This window comes from Pan paniscus, chromosome 8 (assembly GCF_029289425.2).
Source record: "Pan paniscus chromosome 8, NHGRI_mPanPan1-v2.0_pri, whole genome shotgun sequence".
Lineage (NCBI taxonomy): Eukaryota > Metazoa > Chordata > Mammalia > Primates > Hominidae > Pan > Pan paniscus.
In genome coordinates this window covers 78,933,541-78,950,388 of record NC_073257.2, presented here as the reverse complement: position 1 = coordinate 78,950,388, position 16,848 = coordinate 78,933,541, and the positions used below count along the sequence as shown (strand labels likewise).

Below are 16,848 nucleotides of genomic sequence, written 5' to 3'. Positions count from 1 at the left end.
GCTCAGGCACTTCTGCACTTCTGTTTGTTAAACATTTTGAATATCACTATCCCCACCTCACATTACTATTTAACTACTTCATACACAATATCCGCCTATACTCACATGGAAAATATTCTATTAATTACAGTACTTAGAACCCACAAGAATCAATATCTTCTGTTCTTCCACAAGTTATTATATATAAAAAAAGATCTTGGTCAAATGGAGTATATGTGTACATTGATTTAGCAGGAGTAACAGTAATTTCATGAATTTGGTAAATTTTCGTGAATTTAGATGTCATTAATCTATGCATCTTGGCTTTCATTTCTTTTGATAAGAATAAAGGTGGCCAGGCTCAGTGGCTCACACCTGTAATCCCAGCACTTTGGGAGGCTGAGACGGGTGGATTATCTGAGGTCAGGAGTTCAAGACCAGCCTGTCCAACATGGTGAAACCCTGTCTTTAACAAAAATACAAAAATTAGCCGGGCGTGGTGATGCATGCCTGTAATCCCAGCTACTCGGGAGGCTAAGTCAGGAGAAGCACTTGAACCCAGGAGGCAGAGGTTGCAGTGAGCCGAGATCACACCACTGCACTCCAGCCTCAGCGAGAAGAGTGAGACTTAAAAAACAACAACAACAAAACAAACAAATAAACAAAAAAAAAAGGTTTAGTAAGCAGATAAATAGAGCAAAAGTATGTTTTATTTATAAAATGGCAGGAGAAAAATATTTTTTCATGTACTTGTAACACTTGTAACAATGCACTTGTTATTAACAAAAGATCTTACTAAATTAAAACTGTGCTTATTAGACACGATTCTTCCTATTTAATAAAGTGCCTTAAAAATCCATCAAGTACCTATCTCCCAATATGCAATTATTATGGATCCACAAATGTCATGTCTGTGGTTGTATAATCTAGATTCTCACCAGGTTGACTGGCACCCCCTTAAACCAGATGCAAGAAAGTCAAGTTTCATTTTATAATGTATATGAGTGAGTGTGAAAGGGCCCTGAGTAAACTATTTGAGCCTGTTCCTTCAGTGCTCGCCAGTATGGTTCTTCAATGCAGTACTTGTATTTCTCTGTTCTTTTTTTTTTAACCTGTAATGTTCTTGCTGCATAATGTTAAATCTGTATTTTATGTCCCATGATTTCTAGCTAGTTCATTTAGCTCTGTTTCCCTGGGGTTGATGGAAGGAGGAGTTAATATCCTCAGCTTTCTAACAACAGACATTGAAAAAGATCACGCTTGTCTCGAATGTTACTGGCTCTCTGAGCCACACTGCAAGAAATATTACAGGCAACAGATAGTTTCATTTTCAATTTAGACACCCATTATTTGATGTTTACAGGCCATTCCTAATTCTGAGTCCAAAATTTATGGTTTGTTCTGGCGATTATCATCACAGCAATCTCCTGCAACTGGGCTGTGCTTCATCGGGAGCTTTGTGCTGCTGTATCAGTCCTCCCTGGCGCCTGGAACTGATATATAGCACCCTGTCCAAATCACCCTGCTCAGAGAGGCTTAGTTTATGGCTCTCCAAATGCCCATCTTTTCTGATAGGTATGTCAGTTTGCACCCACTCAGTGAGGGGGAACGTTGACCCTTGGGAAGGAGGGTGGTGGTCATTAAACAAATAAAAGTCTAACACTTAAGATTCTGGACCCCTCTGAATCAAACTAGATGATATCATTGATTAAGTGAAATTTACTGAGTTTTGTTCAGTGCTAATTAATAATGAAACATAGATGTTTCCTGGTTTGACTTGTAAACCTAAGATGAAGAATAGCATATATATTTATTGAAAACATGGTAAAATAGTGGTAGTAACAGCTTTGGATACATAAGTGTGTTTCAAATGGTTATTTTATAGATTCTTTTTGCATAGACAGTATTTAGTTCTGTCTCTCAGATACATGGGTGTTCTCCAGGCTCTGTTCAATAACATTAATTAAAGCTTACTGAATTACTTTAGAAATCTCTGCACATTGATTGTAGAAGAATCACTCACTAAATCTGCATTTTTGCAAGGATGTGGTGAAACATGTATCTATTGTAAGTCCTGTAACCAGAATGATACTTCATTTTAAATCTTGCTCGTTGAAATGAAAACAAGAATATCTTTTGCTACCAATTTCTACCGACTTCTGTGCGTTAGTTGTGGCTTGTCACTTGCCCCTCCTCCCCTTGGAACTACAGGAACTAGAACTAACAAAACTAGACAAGGGGATAGGTCTTGGTCATAAAGGGGCTTGCTACTCCTTCCTCTCTACATTAAAGATAACTTATTTAGCACTTCCCGGAGAGGAAGGAGAGACAGAGGCAGAAGGAGAAAGAGAAAAGCCCAATAGAGATAAAGCTGTGAATAAGTCATCTCCAACTTCTGTCCAACCTCACCCCCTAAGTAAGTTGTGCTACCCAGACAGACCAGCGAACCAGGGGGTATTCCTCTAATAATATTTTCTCTTAGAGAGTAAAATAAAAATGCTCTTTCCTGTAGGGAAATACCACCAAGAGGCAATGAACACCACCAGTAGTAACATTTAGTACATAGTGATCAGATCTGATCGAGACATCAACACATCTGTTTCTACACGCCATCTTACAGAAGAGGAAACTGAGACCCATAGAAACTGTGTGATTCGCTTAAGTTCACACATCTAGGAAGTGGAAAAGTTAGGAGTAGGAATCGCCTCTCCTCTGACTCACTAAGTAGAGGTTTCAATTTTTTCTCCACATCAGTATTCTGCAGGAAAAAAGGAACTTAGAAAGATGTACTTGGAATTAGTCTTAGGAATATCACTTTGAATAGAGAAGGATTTTCTTTGAAGTTGCATTGTGAATTTTAAATTTGCATCATCCTGTGATCAGGGCTCTGAGTAAGTCTGAGACAGCGCTGTAGAGTTGGACTTTGCCCTTAGGTCGTCCTCCTTTTCATGCCCTTCTTTCCACTTAACTGACTTGAACACCACTGTCAGGCCTGCCCTCTAAGAATGGTCAATATTCTACATATTTCTTAACAAACTCTCTTCTTTCTACTGTATTTTCCCCCAATAATGCATATTTCATATGTGGGATGTTTCCGAGGTAGCTTTTGGAATTTAAAACTAAAATAACTAAGATGTTTAAAAAACAGGTAAAATGAAGTTATTGTATTTTTGTTTCTTGTCCCATTGATTTTATACAGTTGGGTAAATTATTCCCTTCACCCTGGCTGAAAAGTCGATCAATGCCCAAACTTTTCTAGTTATCTTCAGTCTTTTGTGCCAGTCCCTCTCTTCTAATCAATAACTAGAATATAACTGTCAAAACTTATACCTTGATTTCAATTGGGCTGATTTTCCACAGCTTAGACCTATTGTAGGTAGGAAACCAGCAGTTGAAAGAGAACTTAATTGCTCTTTATTATTTTTCTCCCCTTTGCTGGGGTAGAAGCAAGAGGAGGAAGGAGAGGTGAAGGGAACATAAAAGTTATTTCTAGCTCTCAGGTTTCTGAAGGCGGACTTTTCCCATAAACTTGCTGTATCAGTTAGGGTCCCAGCAAGAGAAAAAAAAAACAGTGCCCCAAGCTGGTAATTTGAGGAGAGTATATTAAAGGGCCTATTTATATAGCTATGAACAAGGCTTGAGGGACTCAATAAGGGATAGAGCAAGACCCTAGGCCTGCAACTACAGGGAGCTCTGCCCACTCCCAGGCCTGTAGGATCAAGGGGAGGGAGTGGGTCATAGAACAAGACAGGGTGGCTGTAGGAAGAAGACTTCTGCCAGGAGTTGTGGTCTTCAGTAGACAGACACAACCAACTTACAGCAACTACCTGGAATGGCAACAAGAAAATAAATCTTTCAACCCTACTCTCCTCCTCCCTGCCTATCCCTTGCTTTGCACAAACTCACCTGAAAACATGGAACAATTTTTGTGATATCTGGGGGTTGGGGGCAGAGAGTGTGGTGAAAAAAGGTGATGAGTGGATCCAAGGGGGCAAATGGAAAAAATCTGGCACAGATAAAATATTAGCCAGGATTCTACAGATAAACAGAACGAATAGGATACATATATACATATGTAAGAGGAGATTTATTATGGGAATTGGCTTATGTGATTATAAAGGTGAGGAAGTATCATGATCCACTGTGTGCAAGCTGGAGAACTTGGGGAGCCAATGGTATAATTCAGTCCCCATCTGAGGGCCAGAGAACCAGGGGAGCCAATGGTGTAACTCCCAGTCCAAGGCCAAAGGCTTAGTACAAGGTTAAGGGGTGAGGGAGGGTGCTGGCATAAGTCCTGATGTCTGAAAGCCTGCGAACCAGGAGAGCTCTGAGGGCAGGAGAAGATGCATGTCACAGCTGGGGAAGAGAGAGCAAAATTGTCCCTCCTCTGTCTTTTTGTTCTATCCAGCCCCTCAACAGATTAGATGATGCCTGTTCACCTTGGTGGAGGCATTTTGTTCTTTACTGGGTCTACTTATCCAGATGCGAATTTTATTCTGAAAACAGCTTCAGAAACACCCAGAAATAATGTTTTACCAGTTACCTAGGTATCTTTTAACCCGATCAAGTTGATGTCACAGGTGATTTTGACGGTTCCTTGGAGGTCTGCATCTGACCTGCAGTTCACTTAATGTGAGTGATATCTTCTTCTGCAGCTGACTGCTTATTTATGAAATCCAGATGTTTCTATAACTCCTTGTAGCTTTTCTCTATTTTACTGATCTAGGCAATAGCCTTGGACAAAACAAACAAACAAAAAAAAACAAGGTGACCCCAGACCAGCTGTCTTTAGCATAAGGCCCATATCTGGACCATGAAAAATGCTCAAATATTGGAATTCATTCACCTCTTTTTCTGCTTATTCATCAGCAAGTAGCCGACCTCCTTTCACTAGTTAGATTTCTTGGGAGAGAGTTCACAAGTGTCCACTGAATCTCAGCTGCCAGGGACTTTCCTTTTAAATGTTCCATTGAAGTGTCTCTTTCTAGACTATGGAGTGAGAAAGTAGGGAGGAGAATGGGAATTCCAGATTCTTTATATAAATCCTCTCCAATAAACCTTCCCTAATCTCCACATGTTTTGACCTTTATACCTTTATTATGGATGTGAGGTTTTATTCAGAGCCAAGTAGTGGTTTTTGATTATTTCTTTTGAAAATCATTATCTTCGTCTGGCACAGAAATGAGGAATGCCCTATATGTATTTAGTTAAAGCTAAAGTTTTTTTAATGAAATAAAGAAGAATGGAAATTTTCAAATATTAGATGGAGATTTTCAAATAATAGAATCTGGCAATGGAAGAAAAAAGGGAGAGACTATCTTTGAGTAGAAGCCACTGGTGCCTCTCAAGTAATGCCATATAGATCTGTATTTCTTCTGACAGTATGTAAGTTAGATCCTGTTTATGAGATTTTTAAAAATTTAAGATGTCTGCACAAATCAAGTTTTATAACAAATAATATTTTCAATAGGCTAAGAGGACTTGCTATAAAAGAATATATTCATGCATCCTATTGTAAAGAAAATTATTACCTACTAATTTATCTTGAAGGAAAAATTTTTATATGCCAAGTTTCTTTAAAGTGGAGGCTTTAATTTAACTTTCTCACATGCTTTAGAATATGAAACTCTTCACGTTATGAACCTTGAAAGTGCTAATTTAGGAAAGAAATGATAGAAAATATTTATGTTAATCAGCAAAGAATACATCCATTGTATTCTTATTTTATGGTGTTAAAAATAAACATGTCTGCAAGACAGATTACAGTTCACGGTGAAAGTGAAAACAATAACCAGAATCATGGAAGTCTATCTGTTCTAAGTTTCATAGACTTTCCATAGCCATATGTAAAGGCTATGGAAATACTTTGACAGTCTATTATTCAAACGCCATAAAACCCACTGTTGGCTGAAGTTTGACATACTGAGTATTATTAAGCTATGAAAACCTGGCTTGGGAAACAGACTAGGAATTAGACTTAAGAAACTGGAGGAATGGCAGACAATAAAATTTTTACAAGATCAGTGGTTTTCTGATTCTCTATCTCCAAAAACATGGTGGAGACAGAAAAATTGCCAGAAAACGGTGATTCTATTTAAAAGCGGGAAAATAATTTATTTGGTCTATGTGTGTAATGCTATATCATTGCTTATTAGACTCTGGTAGTGGTTTTGAATATTGTAGACAAAGTCGTTGCCATATGAGCTCACAGGAGCTCACAGTGTAATCGACAGCATAAAATATTGCATTTCTCCACGTTCGTACAGACGCTTTTATATTAGCATCACAGCTGCTTTCTTCAGGGGTAGGCACTTTTCTAAAGCTGGCTGCTGGGTCAGGCATCACAAAACCAAAAGGATTTCTAGAATGAGTCAGATCTTACTCCAGATCCTCTGATGGTGACTCAGTAAAAAAGTTTTGGAATTAAAATATCAGTAAAGACATAATGTGCAAATTAATCATTAATTGATATTGGAGGATTTATGAACTTTGGCCTAGATACCTATATTTCAGATATATGATTGACTCTTCATGGAAACACCTTTAAAAGACAAAGTCATAGTTTATATTGATACCTGTGAGTAACATCTTCAGAAAAATGATGTGATTTTCTTTTTGTAGTGCAAACCCATGAATGTTTATTTCATGTTTGGTGAATATCGGTTAAAATTCTGTATTCTGGCGTGAGTATCTCTGGTCTGAGAACACAGGCAACAAGCTGGAGCGTAGTGTTCTCAGTACTTAATTAGTTGTTTACTAGACTAGATACCAACAGAGAACTCTAATGCCACACACTATTAGAGTTCAGAGGAACCCTAAAGATCATTTAGTGTAATGGCCTCCTTTTATGCATGCTAAGGACATTTGAGACTGAGGACAAGAGAGGTGATTCATCCTAGTTAAGGTCAACCAGAGAGCTTATTTGAGAAACCCCATTTTCTGATTCACAGGTTAGATTTTTATCCTCATACCAAGTTTATATTGTACTACTTATAGGTAATAATAACAGCAGTCTTTGAATAAAAACACTGATTTAATAAAATATTTAATAACTAATAGGATGGATATTATTTCTGTTAAAAATACAAACACTCAATGTATTAATAATATAGCTTTAATATTACTTATTAGTAGAAGTATGGTTAACCATTCTTCATTTATTCATTTTACCCACATCCATTAATTGAGTTTCAGGTGTTGTAGTAGATACAAATGACAGATTTAAGAAGTGTCAGTGTAAAAGATGAGGCAGAGTATAAATAAAAGATAACAAAAAGTCTCACAGATGTAGTGGAAATATATGAAGAGATTAATGAAAGAACAAATGAGATGATTTGTAATTTTAAATTTTTATAGCAAAATTGAGGAGGGTCAGAAAAGGTGATACAGAGAATGAGACAATTGAGCTGAGTCTCAGATTGTGAATTAAGAATTTTCCTGTTGAACAAGAAGAGATGGGGGCATTCCAGGACAAGGCTGGTGTTTGAAAAAGCACAGGGAAATCAGCCAGTTGGTTTAGTTCAAGAAACCCAAGTGTGACATTGGTGACACCAATGATATGTCTAATAATAACTGCTAACATTTCTTGAACCCTTCCTATTTGCCAGCTTTGTATACCCTTTATCCTTTTATTCCTTACAACAACTTTGTAATATAGTTTTTATATTATCTCCACTTTATGGGCAAAGAAACTAAGACTTTGAGGATTAAGTCACTTGTTCAAAGACATAAAGCTGTCAGGTGATGGAGCTGATTAGAATACAATTTCAACTGGCTCCACAAACTTATTTTCTGCTCATTGTATTTTATAAATACTTTTATAAAGCTTACATAACAGATATATTGAGTTTAAGTTACAGTGGCTTCAAGTTGTCATGGTATGGTGGCTTAAGTCTGAGATGGGACACAGTTCTACCTGACACATAATTTACTGTGTGTCCTCCAGAGGCAGGGCATTTAAATTTACTGAACCTCAGTGTCTTCACATATAAACGTGTGTAGAGTTATTGTGAACAGCAGTTGAGACAGTACGTGTAAAGTACTTATTATATGTGGTAGACATTTGACACAATGTTGTTTCCCTCTCACTGACTTCCAGACCTACCCCAGCAGGCATCTACATGGGGATGGCATCTTACTTTCCCAAACAATACAAAACTTCAAGACATTTGTAGTCTTCATCCTACTTCCTCTGTTAGCTAAATCATTCTATTCTTATATGGTTAATTTTTAAAAACCTCATTTCAAAACTCAGAGTTAATTTTTGGCTTGTTTTAGTTGTATTTTCACATTATAGACCTTATTTCTGACAGATCATTTAGCATGCCCCATCAGGTGTCTTCCTGACATGCCATTCAGTACAGTGGTATTCTAGAAGGAGAGATTTCATTTTTCTTTCTTATGCTTGTCTGTTTGTGTGTCTTTCATGCCTGAAAAATGTAGACTAGAATCTGTGCCTGTGCTATGTGCTAAGCATAAACTATTTTTCAAGCAATTTCTTTAGAGAAGAACTAAGTTTAAGGGTATCATATTTCATCTTTTACCATTAAAAGGAAAATGCATCATTTTAAAAGGTTGAATAAAATGGCACACATTTACAAAACAAAAATAAAACATAACAATAACAACAACAAAAACAACAACAACAAAAAACATTTTCCTGCTGTTTGAATTCCACACAGGGCTCCTCTGCACTGATTTTCATTTGACTATGAATTAGATAAATTTTTATTTGCTTTAAACCTCATCTCTTAGTGTTTGAGGCTTCATAGTTTTATAGGGTGAGCATCATGGCCTCCCTATTTCAAACGTCTCCTTTTATTTTCAGCTTCGTATTACACACACATGTTTTGACATATTTTCAATGGCTGTTTATGCAAGAAATTGTGCAATAAAAGTAACATATTATTCTACAATTCTTCCTTTTAGAGAACATGGCCCTTTCATAGAATTTTAAAGTTAGAAAGGAATATAGAAACAATTTGGGGCAAATATTCATTTTATGGGTTTGGAAATTAAGGCCCAGAAACGTAATGGGATCTGCCAAAACCTTATCCAGTCTTCTATTTCTCTATTTATTTAACAAATAACTGTTGAGCCCCTACTATGTGCAAAGCACTGTGCTAGATCCTTTGAGGGACAGAATATATGTAAGATATTTTTATATTTCAAGGATCATACCATCTAGTGAGAAAGACACATTCAGGTAAGTAATTAAGCATAGGACAAATACTAATGAAATGAGCTCTTTATGAGCCCTTCAGCAGTTCCCAGGCTGAAATCATCATCCTTGTGTTGACCTGGCTTTCTCCTTGAAATGACAATTTCAGTTCACAACTCCATCATCTAGCCAGTTGTCACTGCTGGAAACCAGGACATCAGCCTAGATTGTTCTCTTTCCTTCACCTGCCAGCATCTGCCAGTCATCCTCCTACCCAGGTTACTCATACAGAGTCCTTAAGTCTGTGGTTTTTCTTTATCCTGACTGCCATTGCATTAGTTTCAACACTGTTCATCTCTCTGTGGACTATTACTGTGACCATTTAATGCTTCTATTTCTGCTTGTCATCTCCTCAAATCCATTGTGCAGACTCCACAGCCAGTTTGATATAATGGACTGATTGTATCATTCATTTTCTTAACTTCTATGACTCCCAGTTGTCTATAGGGTTAAGCTCATTTCTTGGCATAGCAAAGACCTCCAGGATCAGGCCTCTTCTAACAGTTTTACTACTAACCAAATAATCTTTAAGGACCTTTACCTTTGCTCAGGCTATACCTGTCCCTGATAAGCTTTTTCTCTTCTCTTCACCTGGCTGACTTTTATATATCCTTTAATACTCAATTGTTACCTACTCAAGAATCCTTCCTTCATCATTATTGAGAGTGCTGCTCTCATCAATCCATGTGTTATCCTAGGTACCTCTATAAACTACTGTGTTTATGTCTATCACTAGATTTGTGCACCTGAAAGGCAGCGACTAGTTCTTAGCATGGTGTCCCGCATATAGTAGATGATAAAGATTTGTTGACTATGTTGAACTATTTATTAAACCAAGTGTTATAAAAGAAGTATAAGAACTATAAGAAAGTATCATGGAAGAGAGTCATTAATTGCAAATGAGAAGATCAACAAAGGCTCTATGTAAAATTTAGTAACTGAGTTATACCTTGAAAGAGGTCCATAACCAGGCCAGGTGCAGTGGCTTATGCCTGTAATCCCAGCACTTTGGGAGGCCAAGGCAGGAGGATCACCTGAGGTCAGGAGTTCAAGACCAGCCTGGCTGACATGGTGAAAACCCATCTCTACTAAAAGTACAAAAAAAAAAAAAAAGCCAGGCATGGTGGTAGGCACCTGTAATCCCAGCTACTCAGGAGGCTAAGGCAGGAGAATCACTTGAACCCAGGAGGCATAGGTTGCAGTGAGCCGAGATGGCACTACTGCACTCTAGCCTGGGCAACAGAACAAAACATTTGGAAAGAAAGAAAGAGAAAGAAAAGAAAGAAAAGAAAGAAAAGAAAGAAGGAAGGAAGGAAGGAGTCCATAACAAGAAAAGTAAGAGACAAGAAATGAAAAGAGAGGTATTTATACTAGCAGAGTTCTTGAGTTGTAATCATATTGCAGAGAATAGAAAAGACCCATTAAGGTGTCTTATTAGTGGTTTAGTAAATACGGAAGTAGATTATATGAGGCTTTGAACACAATGATCAAGACTTTGTTCTTAATTTCATCAGTAGGGATACAGTGAAGGGTTTTAGAGCAAAGGAGGGACATAATCAGACCTTATGTTTCTCCACTAGGGAGTAAGCACTTTGAGGATTGGGATTTTTTGGTTGTCTATTTCTTATTTACTATTTTATTTTATTTATTTTTATTTAAATGTTTTTTGATATGGAGTCTTGCTCTGTTGCCAGGCTGGAGTGCAGTGGCGCGATCTCGGCTCACTGCAACTTCCGCCTCCTGGGTTCAAGCAATTCTCCTGCTTTAGCCTCGCAAGTAGTTGGGATTACAGATATGCGCCACCATGCCCAGCTAATTCTTGTATGTTTAGTAAAGACGGTGTTTCACCATGTTGGCCAGGCTGGTCTTGAACTCCTGACCTCAGGTGATCCACCTGCCTTGGCCTCACAAAATGCTGAGATTACAGGCGTGAGCCACCACACTCGGCCCAGAATTTTTTTTTTTAATGAAGTCTTTCTTGGCAGTTTGTTTACAGATGAAGAATGTGACCGCTTTCCCTATACAGTGCTGACCTGTGCCATGTGAGTGTCTATCTGCCTGACACTCCTCTGTAAGTGGTCCCTTTTCCATTAGCAGGGATTTGCTGACTTAATAATGGCTTCTGTCAAGGATTTCTTTAAGGAGCAGTCTCTTTTCTGAGCACTCGGGATATAGGCAGGTTCTGACTGTTATCTGCAGTTGTGTTTTAATATCCTGCCATTTCCATCTCTTGTCTCAGAACACAGAATTCACCTTTAGTCCGAGCTCATTGATGATTTGTTAAGGCTTTGAAAAAAGAAGGAATGAGGGCCTTTAAGCAGGACGGGGCTATTTCTCCTTGCCTTATTTATTTTTATGCTATGCAAAAGGAATAAAGAGGCATAAAATGGCTTGACTGAAGCCAAATAAATCTAGATAAATAGAGCAAGGATCCAATAAAAAGCCGGAGGTGAAAAAGTAGAAAGGTGATTGTGGTTGGGGATAGGGGATCAAGGGAGAAAAAAGCAAGAAGGGAGACCTTTAAACTTCCTGTCATGATAGGGACTGTTTATTATTGCCTAGACAATGAAATGTCTTTGACCCAGTGAAACATTTTAAACTAGGGTTAAGCTCTGGGTAGAAATTGGGGAATAATTTTTATAGTTCCTATTGAATCTCTTTGTGCTGTCACCTCCTGTCATCCTTTATTTAAAGTTTGGTATGCTTCTGCTGCTAGCTCTGAGAAAGCTGACATCTTTTAGTTGTTCTGATGAATCACACCACAGAAGCTAGCGGGTTTTTACAGCCAACACAACAGGAGTCTCCCATATTATTCCTGATACTGTGTGTGTGTGTGTGTGTGCGTGCGTGTGTGTGTGTGTGTGTGTGTGTAGGAGGTCTCTTTGTCCCACTTCTGCCTCTTTTTTATTATCTCTGCTTTCATGAAGTGGAAAGCGATACAACCAAGAGCAAACACTGCATGAAGCTAGAGAATAAGGGCTGGGTTCTTTAGGTAAAATTATAAACTGTCTGAGAGCTCATTGTGTATCTGTTTATGCCATTGTCCTGTATAGTCATGAGTTAGCTCTTCATAATTCCCCACTGCTAGCATAGAGAATGCTGAGTAGGAGCTGTGAAGGTAGCCACGACTTTCGTCTGTGTAATTGCTGCCATTGCTCTGATATCCAGAATGTTGTTAGTGCTCATAGAAATAACCTAACCAAATCTCTCCTATTTCCCTTTTCTTACTTCTCTCTTCCCTAGACACAGTTTCCATGGTGTACACATTCCACAATCTCTTTATAAGAAACTAAAACATGGTAAAGACTTACTGGCCTTCTACTGTGTCTTCCTATAGGAGGCAGCTGAACATATGTGGTGCCAATTTTTGGCTGTCACAGTGCGCCAGATTTGGTATTGAATTTAGCAGACCTGGGTCCACGAATGCCAGATATCTTGCAGTGTATCAAATGATCTCCAATGATGGTCATTTTTCACACTTTAAATATCAGTAACACTGCTGTTGGGAAAATATAGGTTGACCTGAGTTTGAGGTAGATACCAGCAACCTCAGCTCATAGAGAACTTTAGCTGTGCCTTGAGAGCTAAATGCTAAAATCTCCTCCAGAGTCTCTAGAATGACACCTTCCTGGAAAACAGTAGGCCTCTAATCAAACTATGTTGTGTTTTGAATTAAATTGCTCATTTATAGTCTAGTCAACTCTATTCGATAAGTCCTATGTAAGTTACTATCAGGAATAGAAAAAAAATTGAGATATATTTGCCAATATCAGGATTCTAACAGTATCATAAGGGGGACGCACATAAATAAAATGATTATATTGAAAAACACTCAAAATGCTGTTGGAAAAAGGAAAAGTGAGAGTTTACTTTTGAGCAGGGTTGTTGGAAGAACTCCCTGTAGAAACCATGAGGAGTAGATAGGACTTCAGTAGGCGTTTTAGAAGATGATCTCTGAAATCAAAGGTACATTATATGTAAGAACTGGGGAGAAGAGACAGAAAATTATAGGAATATTGCTACTGTAAAGGAGAGTATATAGCAGTACATAAGAGTAAAAAAGTAGGTTAGGACAGAGGATAGAGAGTTTTTAAATTTCTTGTTAGGGAGTCCACTGCAGGGTATGGGTTTATGCATGAGTTTAGTCATTGGGGAAAGTGTCAGACATGCTTCCTCGTGGTTTATACTTGGCCTCAGTGTCCTTTTTCATTGAGTTCGTGCTGTAACCCCCTTCAGTTATCAGCTGCTTAAACTTGCCTTCCTGATTTTCAAGGTCTTCTCTCAAGATCCCTTTTCAGTTTATTAATTTAAACAGCAGCAATTTTCCTAGAGGTGAATCACATAATGATTTTTCCAATCTCTTTTATGTGAGATATCACTGCAAAAAGTATGATTAGATTTAATCCAGTTGTCTTGCACAAAAATAATATGTAGAAAATACCAACCAAGGTGACTCTCTATGTGCTTAATAGCCTAAAGATTTAGGTTAAGGATATAACAGAGAGCTGTTCTGCTCAAAGAATAGAAAGGTGTTGCACAAATTATCTTAAAGAGCCAAAAACAGCATCCAGTTCTTACTTAAAACAATTTGTTCTTGGAATATTGTCAGCTAAAATTGTGGTCAACTTTTGCAAATTGTATGAATTTGCACTGCATACTTTATTTAGTGTTTAGCAAAATTCCAATATGGCTCTGCATAACTTACACAATACACCATGGAAATGACTTTAGAAACTCCCACAGAAGTTGACAAATTGGGCATCTAATGCTTTTAAGCTAATTGCCTGCTTAGTGATTTAAGATTTGACTTGTTAAAAATGAAGATCAGAGTTTCATGAAGATAATGCTCTGCCTATTGTCACACTGAATTCAACCTAACTCCGTATCGGAAATATTACAGAAGCATAAAGATGAAGATAATTCTCTGCCTATTGTCACACTGAATACAACCTAACTCCGTATCGGAAATATTACAGAAGCATAAAGATGAAAATAATGTGAGCTTTAATCACCATTCTACTTAGTCTTAAGTGAAATGCTCATGAATCATATATAATATAGCAGTTTTGAAACCTGTTCTTGAATTTCAAGCTGTTATTTTCAGGAAATTTAGAAAGCAAATTGCTAAGTGATAAAGATTAATTGATACCATTGCTTATGTCGTTTTTTCTTCTTTGCAGGCTGGAAAAAAAGAAAGGAGTAATACCCTGAATATTGCTTTAGACAACATGTGTAAGAAGACAAGAGACCTTCGCAGACAGGTGAGGGAAGAGAGAGATATGGAGTCAGAAACATAGGGGCTAAATGAAACTGTTATTCATTGCAGGCATATTTATTTCTTGTTTTGTTCCTTTCAAATTAATTTAGAACAGGAAAAAGAAGAGTAAATATATACTTTCCACATTTATATATTCATACCTCAAATGTTTTTTGTGGCAAACACAAAGCAGAGAAAGAATGTGTGCCTTATCAGACAGAATTACATTCAAATTCTGGTTCTGTTCTCATCAGTTGTGAGATCTTGGGCACATATTTCAGCTCTCTGAGCTTCTTTGAACCTATACAATGAAATTAATAATATGCAATAGGGCTGTGAGGAATCAATAAAATGCATGTAAGTGCCTGACCCATAGCAAGTTTTTAGGGAATGTTGATCAATTGATTGTATTACATCAGAGTTCGTCATCCAAATGCTTAAATCCAAATGCTTAACTAGTAAGTAATTCAGAGACCCTACCCATTCCTCCTTCCATTTTTTTTCATGATACTTCAAAAATTAGTTTTTGTAAAAGTTAAGCCTTCTTTTTAACCTTAAGTCATCAGGAACATGGGATTAGAAAGAATTTCATTAAACAATTTATAAGTCTAGTATGATGCCACAAGTTAAACATTTTTCCAGAAATAGGAAGACTTAGCTATTTTCAAAGACATTTGCTCTTCATTCCTTTCCTCTGTTCAATAAGCAGAGTTCTTTCTCATGCAGAGCTTTCACTTGGTCATCATTAACTCATCAAAAGGGAGAAAAAGCTTTTCAACTATGAACTTTTAATGCAATATATTATAGTAGTTTAATGGCAAGATTTAGTAAAATGGCTAAGCAATCTTTTAATTTGGACGTAGATTTGGAAATGGAATAAATAGAGATCTCCAGCCAGTTAATAATAGCTGCATAAAAACATAATGTTGAAGTCTGTGAAAATCTCAGTTTCTCAACTTTATGCCCTTAATGTGAATTCTGTTTCTACCAGTAACACTTGTAATCATGGAATGTAAGAGTCAGAAAGAACTTAGCACAACCTGTCTTATGATGCAAATGAGAAAGCAGGCCAGTGTGGTGAGGTGACCTGCCTAAGAGGATGGGGCACCGAGTCAGAACCTGTACCAGCACTCAGAAATTTATATCCTCAGAGCCATCCTCCCCTTTCGTGGAATGATCCCTATTCTCCATTGTCTTCAGGATTTCTACCCCATCTGCTTCACCTAGGACTCAAAAAAGTTGTCTCTATGAGCTCTCAATGATTGTGTCTCTCGTTCGTGTCTTTTCCCTCTATATTGCCTTCAACAACATTATGCATAAAGAGCTAATCTACGTTTATACTTCTAAAGGTTTTAGGATTATTATTTTTCTAAATAAAGTCAAGAAAATGCAATTACTTGTGTGTGGAATTACCAGATTTAGCAAATAAAAGCACAAGGCACCCAGTTAAATTTGAATTTCAGATGAACAACAAACATGGTTTAGTATAATTATGTCCCAAATATTGTATGGTACATACTTATATTTAAAAAGTTGTTCATCTGAAATTTAAATGTAACTGAGCATCTTGTATTTTATATTGCAATCCTACTTGTATTTCCACCTCACTACCATCAGTGAGATATAGAAATAGCATTGGGGATTACTAATACTATTCTTCATAGTAAGAAGATACTCCCATCTTGTAGAAAACTGCTGTGCTCTGAAGGTATTAACATTCTGTATGGTTTCACAGGTTAACATCTCCATTGTTTCAATTTTCGATCAGTGTTTAACAAACCACCACAAACAATAGCAACCATATTTGCATCTCACGATGTCTTGGGTTGGCGGGGTGTCAGCGGGGCCATTTTCTGTACCGTTTTCACTTGTGGTTTTCCACATAGTGGCAGTCAAATGGCAACTGTGGCTAGATTTGGGACTTGATGTTTGGAACCTCAGTGCTTCTTCCTGTTCCCTCTCTCGATACGGTGCCTAATGTTTTAGGGCCTCTCCATGTGGCTTCAATCTCTAGCAGGGTAGCCTAGATCTCTTTCATGCTGTTTCAAGTTGCCAAGAAAAGGGAGACGGAAGCTGACAAGCATTCTTAGTGCCTTAGCTCCAAAGTCAGAGAATGCTATTTCGTCTATAATCTGTAAGTAAAAAACAGTCAAAAACCCTGTCCTAGTTCAATAGGAGTAGGCAGAAGTTCTATCTGTTGTAGGAGAAGTGGTATGTGTGTACAGGAATGGATGGAATTGTTAGAAGCTGTCTTTGAACACCTCCATGATCTTCCGTTTTGATGAAGTTAGTTGCTATGATTCTTTCTCATTATCCTCACTTACCCTCCCTCTAGTACTTTATTTTTCATCGTGATGTTTACATTTTTGGTAGAAGTCACAGTTAATTAAAA

At 37.5% G+C, this 16,848-nt stretch overlaps 1 protein-coding gene across 5 annotated transcripts in view; it reads left to right on the top strand.

Moving 5' to 3' along the window:
- Window positions 1-16,848, top strand: part of CTNNA3 (catenin alpha 3) — a 1,760,513-nt gene that overhangs the window by 877,106 nt on the left and 866,559 nt on the right. For all 5 annotated transcript variants that reach the window (XM_034930662.2, XM_008955790.3, XM_034930660.3 and 2 more), the window contains one exon: window positions 14,380-14,460. In XM_034930662.2, the coding sequence (XP_034786553.1) occupies window positions 14,380-14,460 (81 nt within the window). The remainder of the gene's footprint in view (window positions 1-14,379; window positions 14,461-16,848) is intronic.